Source organism: Malurus melanocephalus, unplaced genomic scaffold, assembly GCF_030028575.1.
Source record: "Malurus melanocephalus ecotype Western Australia unplaced genomic scaffold, MMel_1.1 scaffold_65, whole genome shotgun sequence".
NCBI classification, from domain to species: domain Eukaryota; kingdom Metazoa; phylum Chordata; class Aves; order Passeriformes; family Maluridae; genus Malurus; species Malurus melanocephalus.
The window spans coordinates 1-26758 of NW_026623297.1; the positions used below are offsets into that span (position 1 = coordinate 1).

At 37.4% G+C, this 26758-nt stretch overlaps 1 protein-coding gene across 1 annotated transcript in view; it reads right to left on the reverse strand.

The window, feature by feature from the left end:
• Positions 1-6: 6 nt before the first annotated feature.
• The window catches only part of SEMA3E (semaphorin 3E), a 124941-nt gene continuing 98189 nt past the window's right edge, over positions 7-26758 (reverse strand). Inside the window, exons 6-16 of the mRNA XM_057366414.1 lie at positions 26534-26676; positions 24411-24525; positions 24022-24091; positions 22595-22739; positions 17876-18098; positions 15417-15508; positions 14223-14264; positions 10806-10972; positions 5140-5207; positions 2852-2991; positions 7-1631 (exon numbers count right to left, since the gene is read on the reverse strand). Of these exons, the coding sequence (XP_057222397.1) occupies positions 1179-1631; positions 2852-2991; positions 5140-5207; positions 10806-10972; positions 14223-14264; positions 15417-15508; positions 17876-18098; positions 22595-22739; positions 24022-24091; positions 24411-24525; positions 26534-26676 (1658 nt within the window). The 3' untranslated portion in view covers positions 7-1178. The remainder of the gene's footprint in view (positions 1632-2851; positions 2992-5139; positions 5208-10805; positions 10973-14222; positions 14265-15416; positions 15509-17875; positions 18099-22594; positions 22740-24021; positions 24092-24410; positions 24526-26533; positions 26677-26758) is intronic.

The window sequence follows — 26758 nt, forward strand, 5'->3', positions numbered from 1 at the left end:
TTTTTTTGGTGTCTTTTCCTGGTATCACTCATAAGAGCAGAAAAGCAGCCCTTTAGACAAGAGATCACACATCAGAAAAAGATCTGTGTGGAGCAGATCCTGAAACTATAGAAACCAGCTGCATGATACTGGTTTTGTTTCTAATCTTCATCCTAACTTTTTATGACTGCATTTTACCGCAAAAGCACATTAACAACATAAAGCAAAGCTTATTTTAAATGCTGCCTTTCCAGTATAAATTACTTCCAGCACTGCCTTCTAAATCTGTGAGTTTAGCACATGGAGACTAAAAGTGTCTGCTGAAAGCAAACCAGCTGTGGATCTCGCTAATACTTCTCTGCTAACACGTATTTCTTCAGAAAACAAATTTAAATATCGGGTTTCGCTTTCTTTTGCCACAAGAGGGCGATCCCTTAATTCGCGTTACCACTGAGGCAATGCACCGACACAAGATGGACTCATTTTCGATCTAAACCATTATTTCAACTTCTTATGTAGATAAATTGATGAATTTCATTCTGTCTGTGTTCTCAGCATGCATGTGATTTACATCAAGTTACCAGGCAAAACAATTTAGCTGTGGGAGACACTGCGCTTCATAAATGACTGATACCCCAAAAAATGGTGGGAAGTAAATAGAATTTCTGTTCATTATCTTTAGAAATAGCAGTACACTGTATTAACACAACTCTTTGTTCTCAGTGATAAACTCAGACAGGTCGCAATCAAAAGGAATAAGATCTTAAGACGTGCTGCTTTCAGAAGCATGAGAAATTTGTGAAACAAAGAAAAGATATGTGTCACACTTGTCATCCACCTGTGAATGCTCTAGCTATTTGAATTTGTTAAATATGCCATCATGTGCAACAATATACAGCGCAAGCACAATCCACACAGGAAACTGATTCAAGCACTCAGAGTCTGAAGATTGTCACGTCCTCCCTAATGCAAAACTCTGATTGCATTGACTTACTTAGAACCAGATAGCTGGGAAGATTTTGTTTAAATGCTTCTAAACAGTCATCATGAGTGTACAATATAACTTACCATAGCATTTTTGTTTTCAGTCCCAATATTTTACATATATAAACCTGTGAGATTTATTCAAACCATGACTGATTTCTCCCTCTTAAGTCCAAATAAAATTTTAATCAGAAACGGTGGATGGATTTTGTCCATCAAGAGTCAGCTATGTTCCTGGGCAACCGGTAATGCTCTGGCCTGATCCTTGTCTTCTTCTCCTGAGGGTTGGCATATTTCCACTTGGATGGGGACATTTTCAGCTTTTTTCTCTTCTTATCTGTACACCACACTTTTTCACAGTATTCTTCCACCCTTTGGAAGTTGCTGTAACCTATCAGTTGAAGAAATTCTTTATACCATGGCTTTGAAGCCTGAGGTATACTGCTCTGCATTGGGCATGGCATTTTGTGAGGTATCTCCTCCTCATAGTCTTTATTGAACATTTCATCCACTCGTTCTTCCTCAACTACTTCCAGGGTGATTTTCCTGACAGTGTGAACAATGCTGTGTTCCACTGTCTGACAGAAATAAGTTCCTGCATCCAGTCGATGCAGCTTCAGGAATAAAAGGCCAAGGTCCATTTTTATTACTCTATCATCTGTCTTCACCTGAAAAAAAAAATAGCAGTTATGGAGCACAGGCCTTTGCTATTACATTAAAGCAGTGCAATTATTTCTGAACTGTACTTCCATGACTGTAATATTAAATTTAGAGAGGAAGATTAGAGATCCTCAAACCTTTAATTCACAGGGTTTTTTAATAACAAAAATGTTTACTTGAAGTTGACAAGAGATTGAGCTGTAATGGAGAATAATCTAAAGAATCTGGGAAGGGTGGAAGAACATATAGTGGAGCAGGCAGATTCCTGTTTTAATTGCAGCAGAAATAAGTTAGAAACGTGCAAATAACCTACTGGATGGAAAACAAAAAGGGGACTGAGGAATAATAATAATTCCACTGAGGGATGAGAAATTGGATGAGAGCTGGCCACATCCACTTGCAGAAAGCAAATTGTTTCTTGTGCTGGAGAACAAGAAGTGAGGCCAACAGGTCAAGTGAGGGCATTCTCCACATCTACCCGGCACTGATATCCCACCTGCTGCACCCAGCTCTGCAATCCTCAGTGCAAGGCAGACCTGGACCTGCTAGAGAGGGACTGGAGGAGGGTCACAAAAACGAAGAGAGGAATGGGGCACTTCTCCTGTGAAGAGAGAGCTGGGGTTGATGAGTCTGGAGGAGAGGAGGCTCCAGGAAGACCATATTGTGACCTTTCAGTACTTAAAGCAGGTTATAAGAAAGATGGGAACTTTTTACCAGGCCCTATAGTGACAAATCTGCACTGTAGTGATATCTGCGCTGATGTGCATCAGAGAGATATTGAGGAATAAATATAATGACAGTTTCATAATGACAAAATATATATAAAAGGGGCAGAGAATCCACCAATACCCATTTGCAAAAGATTCTGCAATGCAATGGGTGAGGCAGCAAGAATGAATAGATGTTAAGTTGTTAAGACACTGGGAATAAATAGTATGTACATATTTCACCCCTGCAGGAACATACCAAGAGACCATATCAATCCATACAATGGATTTTCCTTTGTTTTGAGATCTTAGATAATCTTCACTACATTTCTAACATCTGCATTCAAGATGCTGAATGCAAACACCAGGTGAAATACTCAGGTCTATCAATTCAAGAGACCAGATGTGCACAGTGATTTTCCCTGACATCCATGGACATTTCAGCAACTGGTACAGAAATTCAGTGAATTCMTAATAAAAGACTCTTTTGCTGGAAAAGGTTAGTCTATGATAATGTTTACCTCTTCCTTCTTAGTTTCATGTGCTCTCTGGACAAACCAAATTACTTTTGCTTGTAAGGTCCGAGGGGTGCACTCCAGCAGGGTGCTGTTGTACTCTATTCCATAAACAAGTCGCTCCTCAGTCCTCTCCAGGACTTCACCTGGAAGGGAAATAAATGTTTCATAGATGTGTTACTGCAAATACTTGTTACACTCCATGCTCAGGGTATAATTACTTTTAAGAGCTAAATTTAATTTAGGTCCAACCAGTGACTGAAAAGTATTGTCTTATGAAGACCTGCCCTGCTCAATGAATTTTCCCATCATCTCAGATTTTCACAGCATCTGACCAAATTGTGCAGTGACTCACCTGAGATTATACACAGAGAAACAGATCTCAGCCTTTCACACTGCTAATTGCTTGTGCCTGGTTCTTATGAATAGTTAATTTCATTTGCACTCAGTGGAACAGGAGGATTCAAAACATGTTTAAATATAATAAATAATTCAGTTTTTTAGGGATATTACTGACAGTCCAGAACTTTTTGCAGAATGGAACTTATTGTTCCATTGGTATTTATTTTGCAGAATAAATACTCAAACCAACATTATACATATCTATGCTATACATGTGTAAACTGAATGTACAGTTTGGGGCTAGGAGTGCTAATAAAAACAAGGTGAATGAATTTAATCAAAATTTAATTCTGGTTTTCAATCCAATAAAATATCTGGAGGAGGATAAACTAGTTGTTGCACTTGATGAATTCAATTGCCTCATTAATTAAATAATTTTCTTCCATAATAGAGGGAAAGATTCTTGAGACTGAAAAGCTTTATACCCTAAAAAAATCAACTATTTTATATAATTGTGATTTCTCTGCTGTATTTGAAATTTGTGGAACAATTAGCATTTATTATTAAAATATTCTTTTCCAAATTGTACTATATCCTCCAATGGACTTCAATTATAATAAAGCTTTCTCTGGTAATATATATATATCTAATATTTAATATTTAAAATAGTGTTTCTCTCGCTGTCTTTCTAGAAGAACCTTTTATGTTGGGTTTTTTTTTTCTTCTATAATTGTATTGTCTGCTATTCTGCAAAATACTGAGGATTTGCCTGCAAATATTTTCTCTTGGTTTTACTATTCTCAATACCCATGTTTGAAATCCTCACTATGAAAGGTTTGGAAAGTTGTTTGGACAACAATATTAGGCACAGTTCTCTGTCCTTTTTATTTAATAAAAATCTTGATAATGATCATAAATATACATTTTTGTTCTGGCATGTCCTTGCCCATGTCTATGTTTCGATTCTAAATCCTGACATAATTTCATACACATTTCAGCCCAGTTGTTGCTTCTCCCTGCCCCTTCTTTCTGCTTTTATTGGCTTGTTGGGAGCCATTGAGATACATTATCCACATCTTGTCTGAATGTCAGTGCTGCAGGACCACATGGACATTACAGGATGCACCTGACCCACACCACTGAGACAATCACCCTTAGACCTGCATGGGGTGGGCTCAAACCCACAGCTCTCATAACATTATAGGAACATTCCAGTGAAAAAAGGCAGGTGAGATCATGGTCTGGCTGATGCTCTTGGCAAACCCCGTGCTGGCTGTTTGTCCYAGGTTAGCTGAGTATTGTATTCCTATCATCTGCTTATGTTAGAGGAAAGTTAAACAACCCTTCTGTAACTATACATTAGTTGAGACTGCTCTGGTTTGTTTGGTGATGTTCCTTCCTTCAAGGACAATGGGAGGGAAAGGTACAAGACACACACGTTTTGTTTGGGTTTTTTTCGGAGGCTCTGGGCGATCAGCGGCAGAAAAGAAGCTGCCTGCTCTCTGGGACTGCTCCTTTTTCCTCCCTTTCTTTGAACTTGTTTTTTTTTTTCCTTGAATTTTTTTTTCCTTCTTCGTCATCTGAGGATTGGAGGATTCCCGTGGCACGACAGGCGAGAAAGATCCTTCAGTGAACCACCAGAGAGAGACTCTGAGCACCCCTCTGGGGGCCCCAGAGGGGAAGCTACTCCCAGGAGGGAAGAGAAAGGCTTTAAGATCTAACAGCTGATTCCACAGGTTTTTTTGCTTTTATAATTTTAAATGAATACCTTTTTTTCTCTTTTCTTTTCACTTTCCTCTCTGTGGAAAAATTTGTCTCTAGGACCTGGGTGGGGAAAAGAAAGCAGGGGAGGTTTGCTGGAACTTGGGAGTGTTTGCTCCCATTGGGTTCATTCAAACCACGACACTGTTGCAGAGAGTTCCAGGCAATTTTCAGGGGTGTGAATACATTACCAATGAACTGCTGGCCAAAGCACTGCTGCGCCGCRTTCCCGTGACGGACGTCTTGTCTGCGGAAACGTCTGCAGGGGAAAAAGTGGAATTATTTGAGAGAACATGTTTAGTTTACATGTTGTTTGATGTATGTTAAACTGGCATTCATTAAAAACTTAAGAACTTAAACCTTAATTAACAATTTATCGCTGTTGTAAGAAGTATCCATTTATAAATCAGTATTTTGTCTCCATTCAACCTACTGGGAATCATGTGTCTGAAAAAAGGAAACAGCCTTGTCTGGAGAAAAGGCACAATTATGTGTCCATTTTATATATAAATCCACTGATCTTATAAATATAAAAGAAGATCCTTTCATCCAACTAGGTAACATTCAGTCAAAGGAACTTTTAGACTGTCTTTGGGTTCTCTCTCTCTCCAGAAAAGAAGGAAATTTTCATTTTTTAATTTGGAACCATTTGCCATGTATGTGAGTGGTACTTCTTTTATCCTTCACTCTCATGTTTTGTTTTGTTTTGTTTTTTTCACTTGGGAATCTCAAAGCACAGAGGAAATACTTTATTTTATTTCACCTTTGTATCACCTTTGTATCAAAGAGTTACTGAGCTCATTTTTCTCAACAGAGAAACAGACACATTCATGACATGCCCATGCCTAGAAAGTGAACTGGTGGCAGAACTGTGATCACAACCTGGGAGCCCTGGTTTCAACCTGGAAATAATCTAAGTGCTTTTGAAAGAAAAAATTACTTTGACTTTTGGGGTTTTGGTTTTCTATATGCATTTACAGAAAAAAAAGTGAAAACCATTATTATATGGTGCATTTATAGAAGAATTGTGCTTTTATATAGCTTTTTTTTTTTTTGAGTGCACTGATAAACAAAATTAAGATTCTTTATTTGGGAAATAAAAGAGCCTGTTGGAATGTTTTATCTTGCCAGATTAGTATGTCCAACAACCTCAAATTTAGTTTTTCTAAAGATACCTTTCCTATATTTGCATAAAGAGTAATTCTACACAGTATTTTCAATGCCATACATAACAGATTAAMAGAAGAATCATACAGTGCAGAAAATGTARCACATTAGGCATGTGTACAGTAYAAATTATTTWYGTTAGAAACAAGCAAAGCCAAAGARTTCTGTTATTCTTTGCATTTASTACTGAAATTATGTYATTCTCCAGTTCTATGTGAAAATTTTAGTTTGGCACAAGTAGAATTTACTGAAACTATGTAGATTTACACCATCTAAAGGTCTTGTCCATGGATGTCATCTGTTAAACTTTTAACCCGGCAGTGGACAGTGATTATTTTCTAAGTTCTGACCCAAATGAACCCCTGATTCAGTGTTCTTGGTGGACCAAGAGCCCATCTTTAACCTCCACTGACATTCAGAGAMGAACCAGTGTTTTTCCATGGTTGTTTCAGGGGAAACTGTAAATTCAGTGAGGACTTCACTGGGCTTTTAGGGAGAAATGCTAACAATACTTGTATCCTATTAAAGAAAAACAGAGATTCTGAGGTAGCAACTGGACCTTATTCTGCCCTGGGAGGTGTCATTGCARTGTGTAGTGTCAGTGCTGATAAATGCTGTCAGCAGCTTTGCAAGTCTGTGTATATAGATTACTCAGAAAAGACATTTTCCTGCCCAAATACACATAAACACTACAGGATATGCATTAACTTTGAAAAAAACAAACAAGACAACCCTGCTGCTGTCAGGTCCAATAGCCCTGTCTAGCAGGARCAGGACAGGTAGCAGACACATTCTATTTACTCTTCAGTTCCTTAAGATCATTGTAGAGCTAAAAAAATCCTAGTCCTGTAAGACAGGGTTATTTCTCCAGTTGTCAGAATCATTAAAGAAAAAGTAATGTYTGTTTGATRRAATTTYACTGTTGTGGCTGTGAAGACTGGGGAAGATACASTTATCACTGCCTCCACTTGCTATTTTTTGTTAATAGAAAGAAAAAATGGGGAGCAGTGCTGCAAGAGAGGGAGATGCTGGGAGATAAACTCATTTCACAAATACTGACATAAGCCTGGTATTTTAATTTTTTTTTTCTGAGAAATTATTTTACTCCAAATTCTGTGAATAATAGAGTATCAGACAATCCTTGAGGTAAATTACTGTAAGAGACAATTTTCAGTGATTAACAAATGCACTGAACATATGGAAGTGTCTTTCACAATCTATTGTTTCATAAATTTAGATTTCAGCCCTTAATTCTCTGCTTTCAGGAACCTGGTAAAAATGATCTGCAAGAAAGCAATATAGTCATCATCATCATCATCATCATCACCATGACCATGATTTTAATCTTTCTTTGTTATTCCCCAGGAATGTATGAAGCAAAGTCAAAAGTCTTGGGAAGAAAAGGCACCACTGTGGTTTGAATCAGTAAATGGGTGATGGAGAAAGAARCCAGAGAGGGAGAGGAGGCAGGGGAGTGGCTCAGCTTCTAAAAATTAGCCAAAGAATCACACTAGACCTAYCCAAGCTCAAAGACATTTTTAAATTATTTCATACCTTTTTCAGCCTRGATGGTGAGCTGGCACAGCAAAGAATCTCATTTGTAAAATTTAGTGCTTGTTTAGATGAAAATTGAACCTGCCTAAATAAGATTGCAGAACTACTAGTGAACTGAAGCATTAAAAGTCCTGGACCTCTGCTTTCTCAAGTGCACTTCATGAAATTTGAATGCAATATAAATTCTTTCTGGCACCTGAGGTATTTGCAGTATGCAGGAGCCATACACCTGTAATTACCATGGAATTGTGGTTTGCTGTGCTGCSAGCACAAGACAAGGGATTTTAAACTCAGATTTCCTTTTTCCTTAATTAAATCCTACATTTAATTAGTTACCCAGGCTATGCATGTACAAKGAATTATAGACTTTCACAATTTGAAAAACTAATACCAGATGCCAAGCAGAGGGCTTTTGTATTTAAGCTTCACTTCTCTCTAAATTCATTACAYGCCTTAGTTTACAGATTTCTATTTAATGTTTCTCTAAACACTTGTTATACCTCGGAGGCATCAGGATCTAAAGCAGGCAGCATTTGGATCGAAGTGGGGAGGATATTTGGTACATCCCTGCCCTAATTCAACTCTTCAACAGTAGGACTGGAATTAAAAAGAGAGCTCTGAGCAATGCCTTTACTCACTAGCAGCACTGCTCTTACAAATCAAAAGTCCACTTAAATATGCAGCATGAGGGCCACATTTGAGCAGACAGAGGAGGTGTTAAGGCCAGCAATGTAAGGCACAGCTCCATGATTCCAATGAAGGGAGGGATATCAGGATCAGGAGAAACGAGTGCTCTCCCATGCCCCCTGCACTCACATCACTTGTATTACCACGTACAGCCGGAGCAGAAACCTGGAGCCCTGAGACAAGGCCAGATTAAGACATGAATGCTCTGGTGTGTTGCATTAATTCTGTCTGGAGCCCAAGGAAGCCATGGCAGGATTCTCATCAGCTCAGTGCCACTCGCTATCAGAAAATGTCATGTTCTCTACTGGAACCTCCCTTTTCCTGCCTCACTCTTCACCTGCACCTCACAGGAAGCATCTTGAGACAATTTCAAACCCCATGTCCCTTGTACCTCTCCTGCCTCTCCATGTACCACACGGTCAATTCAAGGTCTTAAATTTAAAATGCTCTGATCTTCAGCTGTAAGCTGATGTGAACAAAGCAAATGCCATGTGTGCCTCTCAACACTGTCACCCTTGCTGGTTGTTCCCAAACTCCTCTAGGTAAAACAAGTTTTGCAGACTTCAAGAGCATTCAATTGAGTGCAAATCCCTTCTCCACTGCTGCAGTGCTTATCTTAAGAGAAGGAGGGAGATAGCAGCAGTATTTTCTTCCTTTAGTGGCTGACCTGCTGAATGTTGGGGAGGTAAGGCACAGRAAGGTGCCTGGAGTGCTGCCCCTATCACTCCAGCCTGGATAAATTCATTTTCAGGGAACTTAAAGGCTGCTGCTCTGGAAATTGTCTTAGGTGAGAAACATGCACAACAGGATCCAGGCCTCAGTGAGTTTCTCTTATCATTTCTTAGGCAACAAGTAGCCTGCACAACATAAATGGTGATATGACCAGCAAGTTAAAGACTGCTGGGAAATTTTTAACCCCCTTCCTCTTTCCCAAATGACTTTTACATCATTAAATAAGTAACCCATATGCTTTATCTTTATGATGATCCAATTCCTACTTCTACTGTAGGACATTAATCTCCATGGCTCACTATACAGCTGCTCATCTTTCTTAATCTGGGGTCTAATAATTTTAACCAGACTCATCTCAACCTGAGCAGACAACAAGAGCCTGCTTCTCCCCTTTAGGTCTATTCACAAGAGGCACAAGAAAATGATGCAATCTTGCTTGTAAAAGCAGTCTAGGTTTCCYACTTAGTTTAACCTATGGCTTAGTGCAGTAAATCCAAGAGATTCTTAATCATGCTGAGTCATAGGCCGTGTTTTTAATTCGTATTTTTAAAGGAGCCTTATCCAAAAAGTGATGTTACCACAGGTAACATGACTGTATTAATTATCTTTTATAGAAATCTATGGAAATGGCTGCTGTGCCTGGCAATTGCCAGCCTGCATTTGAGTGCATCCAGATTCATGGAAAGACAAGGCGTGCAGGATGAAAAATAAATAAACACAAAGCCCCACCTTCCTGATTTTCCCTAGGAAACAATAATTCATTTGGGATACAATGACTTGGTTTGGCCTGAACCACCTCCACCAGTTTTCAAAACTCTCTCTGGAATTTATTCAATTCATTCTCCTACTCCCTGTAGGTCTAATATAAATAGGCATATTTTTTTAGAACAAGTAATTGCAAAATAAGGCACATAAAGGATTTGAATTATACATGACCAAATATTTGCTGACTCAGGTAAGAAATTGCTCTCTTTAGGTGGCAAAACTGACTAATTTTGTGAAAAATTGTGGATTAAAACACACATTAGATACTTGATCTCTGTAGCCGAACTGCAGAACCTGCGTTTGAGAGGAAAGGGAAGATGACAGGTATATGTGAAATCATTGCATAAAAGAGTAAAGGCCAAGAACATGGTCATATTCACTATGAATATGTGAGGGGTGACACAGAGAGTCTCCACRAGGCAGAATTAAAGCACCCAGATTACGTTTGTGCTTTGAACTGACCTCTAGAGTAACTTGCCTTTCAATACACTGCAGAAAACCTAACCCAAAACTTAGCTTTTGCAGAAACTCCGGTTTGGTTTTGGCTGGTCAAGGTACATGTCTATCAACAAAGATTCTTCTTTGCTCTTTTTTTTTTTTTTTTTTTTTTTTTAGAAATTCTATTGTATATGTTATTGGAGTGTGATGAACTTGTGTAATACTGCCAAACCAGGTGTCTGATGTTGCAACAATTTGAAAAGATGTTTAAGGAAATTAAGCTCTACAGTGTAATGGAAATAATTGCAAAGTGATTTTGCTTTAGCCATAAAAATATTGCTGGTACTGCAGTTGATGCCGTTCTGTGAATTTGGTTCCATGCAATCCCCTAGGGTTATGCTGAAAAATTTGCAGCTGACATCTCACTGTTCAGAGATACGAAGTACTTTGTGTTACAGTAGAAATTGATGCAGAYATTTCACAAAAAGTGTATCAGAACAGCAAGAGCTCTCACCTCTTGGCCTGCACGGCCGTGGGGTAGTAGCGGGAGCAGGAGATGCCGTCCCAGGCGCAGTAGGGATCCCGAGCCAGGCAGCAATCGGCGCAGGCTGTGCCGTACATGTCACACTGGTGGAACTTCACTTGAGCTATCACTGACTCGGATCCCACATAAAGCTGTTGCTGCAAAAAGGACACAGTATAGGATTGCTGGAATGTCCACCAAAACTTCTCTTCCCAACGCAAAATTTTAGATTTATCATTGCTGGCTGGTTGTGCATCCAGCCTGTGACCTGAGGGAGGCAGAGTTACTCTGTAGGAAAATATCTGATTACAGATTAAACTCCTACTGGGGATAGAGAAGCARAAAGAAGGTAAAATGAACAAGTTTATTTTGGCATTTCCTTGCTTCTGAAGTTTCAGCTTTGTGTTTGAATAGGCAAKGGCTTATGTTTCTTTTTTCTATGTTGAGATATTTTCCAGTGCCTCCCTCTTTACACTTGTCTGTCACCTAACTSATCTGCAGAAAAAMCCCAACTTGACATAAAAGACTTCARACAAAGAAGTTCAAATAKGCAAGAGTTATAAGCATACTCAATTTTAAAATGGGAGTTTTCAAGTAACTTTAACTCTCAATTTGGCTACTTGAACATGGTTGCTTATTTCCATGCAGAGTAGTGCTCTGATTTCTATAATCCCTCAGTGCTCAGGAGATGGATAGATAGATATAGAGATAGATAGATAGATAGATAGAGAGACAGAGAAATAGATAGATAGATAGATAGATAGATAGATAGATAGATAGATAGATAGATAGATAGATAGATAGATAGATAGATAGATAGATAGATGATAGATAAACATTGAATTTTTTTCCTGTTCCTGTGCAGCCTTTCCTTACAAATTACCTGGTCACTATCTACTTATTTAATGTTTATTTGCAGGGTTTGGGTGGGGGTTTTTTTCAGCGTTAGCATTGACAGTTTGAATCTTTTGAGTTCACATAGACGTTCTTTTCCAATCAAATGACAGATAATCAATTTAGTTGTTCGGATGCTGGCACAATGAATTCAGAACAGAACAGCTTGAATTTACAGGATTTTGAGAAAAAGTCTTGTTGCTGATGAATGCAAATTTTCTGAACACAGAAATATGCACTGTTCACTGCAATAGAAGCTACTTATGCACAGCTCACTTCCACAGTTTTACCAATCAGAAAAAGGATTCCTAASCTGTGCTCATCCTCATGGCCAAACTTTGTCCTAATTCTTACTCTTCAATCAAGCTTTCATAATCTGATATTTTACAATTACTTAAAGCTGGAAAAAAAATATTGACACCTCATTTAGTATACCACAAAATATAAATTTTAATCCAGATAGTTCATTCTTGTTCCTTATTACGCCTCTCATATCTCTTTAGATCACAGAAATTTAACTTTCAGATATGCCAGGGGAAGGAACTAGGAGAGGTTGGTAACAGCAATGCTTGAAGAATTTTTCTGGTGAGATAAACCAGATGATAGTAGTAGGAATTCAATCTGCCAACTGGAATGAAGAGAAAACCTAGGACACTTTTTTGAGGGGAATTTTTAGTCTGCAAAGGATGCAGTGTGATCGTCCCAGAAGAGATGAACAACACTTTCAATAAGACATATGAGATGGGATTTTCTCTTTCATCTTTTAGCGGGGGTAAAGACTTCTCTAAGTTTTGGTACATCAGAGGAAGGAAAAGAAGCATCTGATATCTAGCCAACTGAACATCAAAGAGTATTCTTTCCAAGTCACTGAAGATAACTAGCTCAGCCCTGAAATGTGATATTTTATCCTACCATGACTYGGTGAAGACTGGTCAGTGTTACAAGGATATGGAGGCATAGGCAGCAGGGACGTCTCCACTGACTCAGTAACTCCAAGTTCAAAAGAGACCAGCAAAAATGCTCCAACTTTTATTTTTATGACCATTTACATATGATCAGCTAAGTTATATTTCTGCTGATTTTAAAGACAAAAGACTTGGTGCCAACCCTGTTTCTTAACACTTATTCCAACATTTAATTTTCCTCAGCATCAGAAAATTGTATCCTACTTCAAGAGTAAGTTTATCTACATTCAACAATCTGATCTTAGTTATTTAATCTGACATTGCTTTGCCATCAATGCTTACGAATACTCAACAACAGAGTAGGAAGTTACGTCACACAGTAAAATATATATATATATGACTCTTCTGTTCTCTCTGTGTTCTCTTTGATATTTTGAAACAAAGTTAATCTGCTTTTACTTCTCACAGGTAAGTTTTGTTCTTCGATCACTGGATTCCTTTGGTGGCTTTTTTACAGTTCTTTCCAGATTTTCTAGACATACCTTGCATTAGTAGACTTAGCAGCCCTCTTGGGAGATGGATGTAATGGAGGAATGCTACTTCAATCTCTATAATATCTCCTTTTTACTATTCCAACAGAACGCTTTAACCATGAGAATTCATTGAAAGTTAAGGCAAACATCTGAAAAGACAGCGAGTCTTTCCCCAAATAATCACTTAGGTGCAGTATTAGACAATCTAATCTCAAGAACTGCTTTTACAGTCATGAGAAAAAATTCATGCAGGAAATAATTCAAAACACTTAGACCAAAATCCTCCTCTGAATTACCATCAGAGGACTTTGACTTTCTGCATTACCCACAGGAAGAATGTGAGTTGATTAAACATCAAGACTCAAAYAACCTTTTGGGGCACACTCACACATCCTAATAATGCAGTTTCTATTCTGTTATTTGTGTTTCACTGTGTTTATGTGCACCTACATTCACCAGATGTCTAACATAATTGTTGGACATGTTTAAYGTTAASATRTAATTGTCCTCTGATGTTTATAATKGTTCCATGCTGAGATGATAAGATGATACGATATGGATGAGAATCTACCCAMAAGAGTAATAAATTGGGTGTTTATATCAGCAGAAATTTGCAGAAACTCGAAAAGGACTCAGATCCAAACAGCCCTACAGGGCAAMTGAGTATGTGGGAGAGCCAGCAAGGCTCCTTTTGCACTGATATCCTCATGGGGCTGAAGCCTGTCTGCATTTATCAACAAAGAACTTTTCTGTGAATTGCCATATCCACCAGGCTAATCCCTACTGTGATTAGTGTGACAGTAACTTATGAAAAAGATTGGTATTTACTTGCTTTGATATGCATGATATTGTGAACCAAGGATATTTAACACTAGAATTAGAAYATATAAATGCACTCTAAGGGAAGAGAGTAAATAACCATAAGTTTATATTACAGAAGGATTTCATGTATCCAGTCAGCCTCATTATAGATGGAATATATCTGCTTATCTATCCATGCATCTACCTCTATGCAGCTTACAGCTTCCTTACATTTGAGTCACAATCATCACATTTCAAACTCGTAAAATACTCACCCTTTTTGAAGAGATTTCCATAGAAATAATAGGAACCGGCATCTAAAAAATAGGAAATATTTGCTTGCTTAAAAAAAAATAATGTCTTTTTGCTATGGCAATAAATCAGCTAAATAGGGTTGATATTTATTTATTACATTCATTTTTATTAGAAACTTTGACTTTCTTTAAGAAAGATGTGAGGAAATTGTGACTTTCACAAGCATTGCTTTAAAACAGTTTATTTAGAAACAACTAGTCAACACTTAATTGAGGATTATCAGAGCTACRGAAGCACTACAATTTCCCTGTCAAACATGACATTAGCTCTTGCCACCACTGAATCTCTTTTGTCCTGCTTGAGAGTGATAAGTGGAGTGTTCTTTATAACAAAACATTCATTGAAGATAAGATAAAAATAGCAGGAATTCCTTCTTTTACCATTGTCCTCTCTGCCCTCTGCTCAGATTTCTTGGAGCAACATGTAGCTCCACATAGTTCTGTTGAAAACCAGCTTTATCAAGAAGGGCAAATTCTGTGATTTYCCCCTCCCCAGGCAACAAGAGAATAGTTACACTACCAAAATTCAGGTACCCGATTTAAATATCTAAATTCTTATATTTGATTTTCCCTATGGTTTGAAGAAGGTTATCTTCCAGCTTTATGAGGCTAACATGACATGATGAGAATACTCACTAAGAGAATTTTATTAGATTGGCTTTGTCACATGCCAAACACTGAGCTTTGATTATTCTTTAGCAGAATGGAGTTCTGCCTCCCTAAGACTCATATTTGCCCACTGTAGAGACAGATTAAGTGATTCAGTCTTTTTGAGGRTTAGGCTTTTTCTGTCTGGACCTAATTTAAGTTTCCAAGATGRTAGTAGGTACATTTTTATGTACACAGTTAAACTCTTTTAATTACTTAATTGGAAATGAGAGAAAATTAAACAAAATTCAATAAGTTTCCAATTAAAAGTTGGATCAMAATGTCCCAGCACATAAATAAAGAAGCAGCAGTCATGATTTGCTTCAACATGCTTTGGTACTTTGGCCATTAGAAAATGAAGGTTTCCTGTCATAGAATTGCTAGATAATTAGAAAATTTCTTGTACACAAGTATTACATATTTTACTATCCTTAGTTTTTTTTAGACATTTTAATTCTGCAGAAAATCCAAGACTTGTGTATATACTTCATATACAGCACAATTCACCTTGAATACTTGCAGCTCTTCAAGAATCACTTCTTCCATTGATTCTGTCTCTTGATTGTAAATTGTTATGACTTTTAGCACAATTCCATTATCTGGAAATAAATTAAACAAAACAAAAGTAAAGGTTATGATTGGTTGAAACATTTTTAGGGACTTCAAATACCTGAAATTATGTCTTCAAGTTGATAATAGACTGGTGTTTCTAAGTATGAAATAAATAATGGCATATTTCTGACATTAATGAGGATTCTTACTCTTAGAAAATGAAATATATGACAATTTGTCCCTGACAAAGMAGAGTCAATGTAGACATTTGCAAGATACACGTTCAAAAGACTAAGACACATTTGATTTAGATTTACCAACCTCTCTGTCACTGCAACTCTTGCAGAAAGTTAAAACATGCCAATAACATCTGGTCTTCCACCACTTTGGTTGCCTTGCTGGCTATTAATAGAAAAGCCTCGCTGTCCTTAATCTGAAAATCTGTCATCAACAATGGCAAATATCACTTCCTTTCCTCTGTTACTTCGAGTCACCTTTGATTTACAGGGAAAATACAAAGCAGGGAAGCACTGGGGAAAATGTTCAGCAAAAGATCAAAGGGTGAAACAAARAGAGGAACCATTAAACTGGGGTCATACAGCATTTTTCAAAGAGAATATGTAATCAAAGGCAACCATTTAGTAGTAGAACAGTGAGAAGAATTTGTATTCTGAGCTCTGATTTTCATAAGTAAGGCCCTCTTCAAATCCTGCTGACAGACATGTGAAAGCTGTGATGTTCAGGCTTTGCCTTTGATGAAACTTTCTAACCTGCACCGCTACCCTAAGGAAACTTGCTCAGCTGTAAAATGTTGCTTACTGATGTTACACAGCAGGAGTCTGACTGAGATTAACAAAAAAAAAAAAAAAAAAAAAAAAAATCAACCCTTTCTAACATTATATTGCCCAAAGAAGCAATGAGTTTTCTGATGGGACCTTTGCTGGAGTAGAAATTGCAGTTTTCATTTCAGAGTTTCTAACTCCCAAATTCTTTTGCAAGAATTTCTTGTCACCCGAGATCAGAGAGCTTGAGAAAACCAGTCAGCTGTTGGGTGCCGATCCAGCACAGCTCTAAAGCACACACTTAAACCCMTTTGGATACAACTTTGCTGAGCAGAAGACTTGTGTACAGGAATATCTGATGCAATCTCAATCAGAAATGCATGTAGAAAATACAAAGAATGTTGGGCTGATTGTAAAATCTGCCGTACAGAAATAAGTGACACACAGTGAGATGTTATACAGACCACAGTAATTCCATTACCAAGACCATACTGAGGTCATTAAAAAACCTTAGAAAGCATCACTAATATAAATAAGACTTTGCTATTCTATGAACATGCTTTTTTTTGAATGTTCTCAACACTGAAATGCGCTTATCAGAGGAATTTCATTAATAAAAAATCACTGGAACTGCTTTCCTAGACAAAATGGTCCAAAATGATTTGTGATGCCACTCCTGTTGCTAAATTGATTAAATGTGAATGTAAGAATCCTTGGATTTTTTCCAGACAGATTAGATGTGACTAAAGTCTTGTCTAGTTCCAGCATTTCCTCTTGTTTTCTTAAGATTTTTTTAATTTTTCAAATACTGTTAGGSTATCTATTTTTTGTCTGCTCTCTTAGACTTAGTGCAGGTATATGCTATATTTTGCCTTAATTGTGTTTGTCAGGAAGATGTCTAAAATTCTTGTTAAACAAGGTCTCTATATTTTAATAAAATGGCACAGAAAAAAAGACAARAAAWYTKGSMRGRAAMYTYYWAMMWYTTTTKRRGGKTTTTTTTTKGTTTTTTTTKKTTTKKTTTKKTTTTKKKTTTTTGTTTGTTTGGGGGTTTTTTGTTGTTGTTGTTGTTTGTTAGTTTTTAAATTGGGTATTTTCTCCTTTCTTCCTCGAGCTGTGTTGTAACCCAAATCTGGAAGCTGGCAGTTTCTTTTTAATGRTATTAGCTAGACTTCTTGTCTCCAAAACTGGGGAAAAGAAATTGTGGAATAAAGCAAATAACTTGAACTGATATTTTTGGGGAAATCATATCACCTTCGTTTCTCTCAGGTCTCCAGGTCTCAGTTCAGATACATGACTGTGTTCTCAAGGTTGAAAAATAAGTTCAGTTGTTCTGCAATTTATTTTAATGTTCTTGTTTGAAAATACATTAAAATKGAATCCTGTACTTGTTTCTCTTGCCAGTCTTTAAATGTTTCCCTACCATTATTTTCCTATATAATGCTGGCCTCACAGTGGAGCACCTGTCTGGAATGATTAACATCCTCTGTAAGGTGAAGACTGGCACAGGCATGAAAAGAAGAATTGTTAAAAAKGAATGTTAGATTGATTTGTTTCATCCTGTAGAAAAGAAACCAAAAACTAATTACTACATGGTAAACACAAAAATTCTTTCTTGCTTTCTTTATTTACCTGTGCCAATGAACAAAACATCATATTGCCCATCCTCAGCTTCCACTCTGTCCACTGCTAGCTGCTTCAGATTGTACTTTCCATCAGTTTTAACCAGTATTGGTCTCTTATGAACAGGCCTGATGGGCTGATACATCAGGGGGTGACTCCTGGCAAAATGGACAGCTTCGTCAGGATAGTCCTTGGTGGTGGTGTACAGCCCACCGTTCACCTTGCTGGCACACTGCAAAAACACAGAACACTCATTGTCATGAGGGTTTGCTCAAGAAATCATCAGAAAAGGGTCTTGTTTTCAGGGATAAAGATAAATCCACAGAAAACCTGAGCTAAAAGCCAGCACAGAAGAGCACAGTGGGAAATGGGACAGTGAACTCTATGCATGTGTAGATTGTTAATTATGAGAAGAAAGGAAATACTGAACAGTGCCTTGGCATTGGCATGTTTAGAATGAAGGAGTTCCTTCCTCTTTGGTATACTAACACTTTTAGATTTTGACAAAAGCCATAGTGCTCATGTCTTCCCCAAATTCGTATTGAAGATGTAATCAAAATAGCCATTGACAGAGTAAGAAGAAAGGGATTTTCTATCCCAGTAGAGACACAGCCATGCAAAGTCAGCAGAACACTAATGCTTGAAATCAATCTCTAGTCTCATTATTTTTTGATTGCAAAATACATTACCATAAGAAACTAAGCACCCTTAAAAATTATGCCATTGCCAGCAGTAATTCTTGATTTCAGGCATTCTAACAGTATTATGTTTGTTTCTAATYCCCGACTCTCAATGACAGTATTATATATCACAGTTTAGCTTCAAATAGCAATGTTTGAATTGATCAATCTACCAGTTTTTAAAGCAAATAAACTTTATGTCAATGACTGATTAAAAGAGGCTTACTCCTTTAGTCAAATGTGCAATTAGTGATAATGCGTTAAAGGGAGAAGTTAATTTTAGGATGCTTTGTGAATGATACAGTGTTTCCCAACTGAACATAGATTCTCCATTTCCAATTTTCTTCATGATGTCTAATTGAAACCATTTATGATCAAGCTGGAAATATCTCAGTAACCATTTACTTTCTCCAAACATTCATAATATAGTGTGGTTTTAAGAAGCATTTCAAGCAAAGCCACAGTAGCAACCTTTCTCTATTTAAATTGAATTTTTCAATCAATAAAATGAAATAAAATACTCCTTATGTKTACTGGAAACAGTAATTTTAAACTTGTGGTCAGCTGTAATTGACAATAACCAACTCCTGCACTTGTCAAGTGGGGCAATGTTTGTTTCCACTTTTTGGGCTTAGCTACAGGAAAGTATTTGTTCAGTGTTGACTTAAAAGTAATTGTCTAATCAACCTAGTGATGGAATTTCACCACCTGTTTGCAATAAAAAGACAGAGCTGGAGCATAAAGACAGGCCAAGCCACTGCTTCCCATGCAATGCACAACATATCATGAGAATAGGCATTGCCAGGCTCCCTTTGCAAAGTTCTAGTCYTGGAGAGATTTAATAAAAATAATCATTCACAGGCTTTTCATTTTAATTAAATAAAATCAAGTAGTCTAGAAAGGAAACAGTAGATGCAGCCATCTCTGAAGTCTATCAACACCACTTTTGATGTAACTGATGTAATTCCCAGAAGCAACACAGCCTAAATGAACTAAAAGAACCAGCAGAGATTATGGCAGAGGATTGTGGAGCCTGTCAGAACCTGAGTGACACTTAACAGTGGCTGTTTATTTAGCTTTAAGCTCTACTCTCATTCCTTATAGACTCATTCTTTACTCATTCAATACCTAAGATCAATGAGTGCTGGCTCTCAGAGATGCCCAGTAGTAGGTTATTTTTGGCCTCTTGTCACTGTCACTCCTGTAATGGCAAAGGTGTGGGATTCAATTTACCAACGTGCTGCACATTCTTTGGAGTGTGAAACCTAACACTTGGCTATGGCCCAAGACACACTTTCTCTTGGTGCTACTGGATAAACACTGAAAAGACCTCTAAACTGCCCTAAATGAGTACCTAAACGTGAATCAATTAATGCTATGTCAGCTGGCAGAGCCATTTACTTCAGCTCCTGATGTGCACTGCAAAATATAAAGAAAATCATGATTAAATCTATTAGCACCCAGGAGAGCCCTGTTTCATCGTCCAATTTGTTCCATGATATTGGGAAATTACTTGCACTCTTCTGCTCCTTTTTCACCTCCAATCCCTTGCCTTCTAAGGAGGAGACAGTTTACTTTGACCCAAACATGGCCAAGGAAGAGAAGCATCAAAAGTGAGTGGAACTTAGGGCAGCCTTTCCATAAATCATTGTCAACCTTGCTGAAGTGCTGGCTCAGTGTTCTCTGCTTCTTGCCAAAAAGACACCATTTARTCCTCAGTGCTAGGAGATATCAATGTAATAACTGCAGTCATTAATACTGAATTCATGCCTGTGTTTAATGCTAGTCCAAATAACATATGTGAGGTGTTCTGCTGCCTGGAAAAAAAATGAATACCACTTAAAGAACTTGGATCCCATCATGTTTGCAAAATACACAGCCATTCTGCAATCCATGCACAGTACTATCTCATTATTTGGTAAAACTGCAAAACTTATACATTTTCTTACAAAATATCAAATATGAAACCAAATAATTCCTTTGAATTCAACCATTTTCCCCAAAATGTGATTATTTATCTCATTTTCTCCCCAGCTTCAACATGAATCAATTCAAATGATGCCCAAAAAAAAAAAGAAAAAAAAAATGGTATTGATGTCAGCACTGCTACAAGGGATAGCTCATTTGCCAAGATGGCCGAATCATATTCATAATGTTTCAATCCTAGATAAACTCTTTTTTGGAGCATCTGCTTCTACATTTTGACTTATGTCCCTAACCCCAAGAGAAACAGAGAAAAACATTAATTCAAATGAGAAAGGATATGCATTTGAAAACATACTGCACAGAGAAAGGCAGCACTGGAATGGATTAGAGAAGCTAATAGGCCTTTCCACCTCTCATTCCTGAGATTCAGTGATGAATGAATTGTATGCAGTGCTTATTTCTGGAAATGATTGCTTTTAGTATAAAAGTATATTGATTAAGTTAGCAAAGGGAAAACACCATTAGCAAAGGGAAAACTCCATTGAAAGGAGTGTCCAGCAACTGTTTATGCCATCTTTAAACTCAAGAGAGTGAGCCCCTTATCCTGAGAGGAGATTGAGAGGTGAAGTCTGAAAACTCGGGGGGATTTATCCAAGCAGCTGTTGGAAATGTCTTTACTCAGGGTCAGAGATCTGCCCAGAGCTGACAGGGCAAGGGGTAGAGCTTYATGAGTGTAAACAAAAGCAGCTCTGCAGCACATGATAATTGCCATGGGTGGGTAGGTAATTGTAATCYCAAAAGGTATGGGCAAAAGAGAAATCCTGGATGTTGTAATTCCCAGAGTCAGCCTGGCATTGCCAGGTGGGAGCTCCTCCCGGAGACCCCGGTTGTGCCTGTTCTGTGAGAAGGTGATGAGCCCTGCAATGCAAAGGGATGTAAGAGGGGGGATGTGAGAACCCTGGCACAGGAGCTGCAGAAACATCTGAAAAGAGACTGAAACGAAAGCTTGAGGTGTAGATTACTTGTGATGCCCTTCAGAAATCAACACAGAAATTAGAAATTCCTTGTAGAAGTTAATTACTTGTCTCTAAGTCATGAGTTTGTGACCAGAAATTGAAGTGCCTGACAGGAACAATGCTCTATGTGACAGCACCTCTACAGTTGCAGGGTGCTCACTACAATAATTCCCATTTAATCGTGTTTTCAAAATAAGCCTTGTTTCTTTCCCTCAGTTAACACCCACTGGAAAAAAAAAAAAGTTTGTTTATAAAGAAACCTGTGTGAAAATTAACAAAGAATATTAGTAACTTTTCTGAGTTTGATTTTATAAGTGGTTTTACTATTTTTATATTCTTTGTAAAGGGTACAGAACAAAAATGCTGATGAGCTCAGGAACCTGATTGAAGAGTAGTAAAATCTCATTCTGTGATGTCTGAAAGGAAATCAATGAATTGTGAGGGTGCCAGACCATTGCTTCCAGAAGGAACCAATCTTGAGTGAAGGACTTTGAATGATGGAGAAWTTGCTCCTTATCCACAAACACATTTATTCTGATTAGTTACTTTTATTAAAATACTTCTCTTTTCTAACCTGCACATTGATCTAAATTACAGAAGTATTCAAATTTGATCCTTTTYAGAAATGAGGTGGGAAAAAGGAAGCAGAACCACCTAACCTTGAACACAGTGAATTCTCTCGTTTTGTGGGTTTTTTTTTTTTTTTTCATTCCTTTAACATTTGTTAAATATCTTGGTTCCAGCAGACAAAAGAAAGAAAATGAGATTCCTTCACAGGTTACACACCACTGTTTCTGAATGCAGCATCTGACCCATCTCCTAGTGCTTCATTTTTCTATCCCTTTTGCCTGAGGTCCTAATTTTGGGACTTTAGGACTCTTTCACAAAATTGATAAAATCATGTCCCAAGAGGATTTTGAAAAATCTTGTTTACTTAATCCCACTATTTTCCTTTGGGAAGTGTATGGTTCTAGTAGTTGATTAAACTCCCTGCTGAGCCATTCCACACTTTACCAGAAACACTGCAGTATGTAGATATTTAAAGGAATATATTTCTATCTGAAATCATTTACATAGCAAAGCAGTGGAAAATAGATGGTACTTACTGAACCAGGTCTAGGATAAGGTACTTTTCTTTCATAGAGAGCCCAGTGGTATTCAGGTCCTTCTTTATGAGCATATGGTCCATTGAAAGCTGCTCGGACACTTGCCATGTGGTAAACACATACAGCATACCCTCTAAATATATTGCTGTGAAGTAAAATTTKAAGACATAATTAAAGTAATAAGCCACATTCTGTCCCTGTAATATTGGCATTACTGTGTAATTAAAAATAAGTCATTTTTCAACAGTATTCAAGGAGAAAACACTATTTTTTTCCTATATGCTTTCCTCCTAAGTACTGCATCCAATATTATTTAATGTGATTATATTCATAGCATTTCTCCATGGAAGCTCTGTGTTGTTATGCCAAAATTTGATGATGGTGTACACAGACTAAATGACTTGTTTAGAAACACAGAGGAARCACAACAGACTGAACTCAGGTCCTGTATGGCTTTGATTACTGACTAAAGCAGTTAATCATTCTTCTTCTGTAACATTTTTCCTACTGTTTTCACTTGGAAAGATGGGAATTGACCAATGCCGACTAAAATAAACAGACCTAAAATTAGTCTTTTTTGTATTGAGTGGGAATGTTGGTTGGTAGCATTAGCTAGATCAGAAGATCCCTTTATGTAGATCAATCCAGATAAAAGTTCCTATTTTATTTTAAAATTTTATTTGGTTCCAGAAAAGGAATTGATTTTTTAATTTTTTTTTTTTTTTTTAAGAAACAACGGTGCTGTCTACAGAGAATTTCTGAAGACTGCAGAAGGTGGTAGAGACAATTTTAATTAGATGCCCACCTTTCTSTGCTGGCATGGAGAGGCAGTAGGAAATGCCAGGTGTCTGCATCCCTAGAGGAGCAGATCTGCCTTTCATTAATAAAAATTAAAAAGCATAAATCAGGAGACAGTGGCAAAACAGACATGCTCTTTTCTACCAGTTACATCCTAATCTAACAGTTGAATTTCCAAGTTGAGAGTATTGTGTGCTCACTTGAACTAGAAAGAAAAAGGAGGCCACCAGCAACATCACAGCTGGTGCTTTAGGYTTGCCKAAGAAGTTATTAGGAATTTAAGCTGCTRTCTACTTAACCTTGAATTACAATGGAGCTCTTAAAGGAAGACAGGTGGCCCTGAGGTACTGTTCTTATAAGCATGCAGGAGTGCAGACACTTTGCAATAGGAAATTGTCAAGCTGAGAAACATTTCATTAATTTGTGATCCGGATATACTAAATCACTGAATGAGACTTCAAGCCCCTGAGTGTTATAGAGCAGTTTTTACATTAACAAGGAAGCCCACTGTGAATAGAAGTGAGATTAAACTGTTTACTATATATTTGCTAAAGGATATATATCATGCAGCTTCTATCTCTTTGACTGTTCAACCTCTATGGCTGCTGTTTTTTCTTCTCGTTGTTTACCTTGTAGTGTTGAAGAGGCCAAATATCACAGGATTTTTGTTATCACGAGTTTGCAGCAAAAACACATCCTCTGTAAAATTTAAACGCAATGTTATTGATAAAAACCTACTGTTCTCAGCCAGCCTCAATAAAATTCATTGATGGCTATTTTAGTCATTTATTTCATTTAATTGTATGCAGATTTTAAAAGCAATGTTTAAAAACAATGCAAAACATAAAGGAGCAATTGGTGATAGAGAACTCCATATGTATAGAACTTAATTTTCATTGGAAATAACACTGACAACCATCCCCTGATAATGAATACAGTATTTGACATTAGGATGTGTTATCATGAGGGCACAAGTTTTTTCCATGGTTTTAAGTTTGTTGCAGTCTAGGATATTTACCTAATTCATCAAAATGTGTATCAATTCCATTTCTCCCAGGCACAGAGCAAACTAGCCTGGTTTTCAGGAAAGTGGTCCATTTATTGACGAGCATTCTCTGGCCTCCCATATCATTCTGTGTAGAGAGAAACAAATGCCAGTGGCAATTTGAATGAGTAAGTCTAGAAACACAAACATCCCTGATGAATTAGCTGCTCATTGKATCTTCTAATGTCAAAAGCATCTATTTTCAAACCACATGTCTATTACTGGTATTATTTCTCTGGAGTCAGTTTTCAAGTAGTATTGCACTGATCAAGTCCAGGTCTCATTAAGATCTGTGGTTTCATAAGAATTTTTTAATTCTGTACCACATTTCTGGATAGTTTTAGCTATACAGCTGTTGTAAAGCGCTTTTTTTATTGTTCATTTTTGAAAACTGGATATACTAAAGCTTTTTTTTTTTTATTGCTCATTTTTTTCAAACTAGATATACTGGGTACATTATGGAAGTTTAGCTTTGCTTTAAGAGCTCAGTAYAGGGTTAGTTTAAAGCATTTGGAAACTGAAGCCATCTACAGCACTGGTGCAGCTGGGGCAAGTCTGAAGTAATTATTTACTCAGTTTTCTAACAATTTCTCAACAACTTTAAATAATACTTGCTTTGCTACGACTTTCTCACCTTTTTCTTGCTCTTGCAAGAACTGGGACTTTCAAGAAAAGGGAACACTTAGTAGTACTTAGCAATCAGGTTTTGTAACCTTTAGGTAGCATCTTCAATCTGTGGCCTTATATTCAAGGTCTATGGAGGGTTCTGCAATAGGCTTGCAAAGCTCTCACAGAAACCTGTTTTCCTCAGAAAGGCAGAAATATGAAGAGTAGATGCCTTTGTGTTGCAAGACCCCAGCTCAGCTCAGATTAAAAAAAAAAAAAAAAAAAAAAAAAAAAAAAAAAAAAAAAAAAAAAAAGCTGGGGTGAAAAAGTCAATCCTTGAAATATCAGCCAGCTATTTTTTGTATTCACTAAATCAAATCTGAATCACGACACACGGCTGTGAAGTTAATGGCCAGAAAAATTTTGGAGAAGAGGAAGAGAAAGTTCTCTGGGATTATGGTTTAACCCAAGGCTAGAAATAAGATTTCCCAATGGATATATGGCAGAGTAGAGGGAAACATTAAAATACAGGCACATATATTCACAACATAAGCCAAAGAATTCCACTTTGGATCTTGATGCAGGCTGGAATCCAGAAAGCCAAGTAGCTTTGTGAACATCAATGTGTGAGGCTACACTTTGGTACTTTGCATACATCAGATGTTTTTAAGTTTTACATGAGTACCCAAGGAAGTTCAAGTGGCGGTGTGCAGGTGAGCATATGTGACAAATACCACMCATTGAGGTGACAGAAAATAATTAACTTGTACCTTGCTCTTTGCCCAATAGTTTTAGGAAGGCATTCCCTATAGTTATGAGAGGGGACATAAACTTTTTTTTGAGACAAAATCAGATGTTAAGAAATAATCTTCTCTTTCCTTCCCTTAATGAAGCAGATGCAGTCCCAATGGGAATGGGAGAGCTCGTCTCATCAGCCTTATAGTTGGTTAACAGTAAAGGAATGCACCCAAAATTCATGAGTGTTTAGAGAGCACCAATATGGGCAGCTGGGAGATCATATGTTAGCAGCGCTGCTCTCCAACAACTGTCTGAGATCTCCCTCCTATGTGTGCAGCCAGGGAGCCAAAAAGATGTGATCAACACACCAGAAGGATGGCCGGAGTGGGAAATGGACAATCGAGAGGGGCAGAGGAGGGAAGAAAAGTCTTTCCTTGTCACTTTTCCACTCCTTCTGGTAAAACTTAAGCCTGTCTGTGATAATAATTTGCTAGACAATTCATCATTTGTTCCAGTTTCCATCTGCATGACTTTTCTTAGTTGTTAAGAAGAGGAATGAGAGATTAAATGAAAATATTAATTAGCTACCATTTATAGAGCACTCTATAGATGGTTAGCATTGCAACCTTCCTATCATCCTTCCTTATTTTCACGTGCACTAACAGATGCCATATCTGCCTGGGGGAGAAAGACCCAAGAAAGGAACATATTTCTTTCTTCATTTGGCTGGGGAATCACAGAAAGGATCTTACCGCACATACACGTCCCACTCTGGTGTATATGGCATGAGTGCTTGTCTCAGCTTCTAAAGCTTTTTCAGTAAAGAAGAAATATACTTTGTTATCATCGTGGTCTTCATTGTCAGGAATCATGTATGAGCCAACAAATTTTGGTTCTTAAAAAAAAAAAATTGAGTTCAGTTATTGAAATATTGCCTTATTTTTTCAAGCCTTAAAATCAGCTGATACCAACCAAAA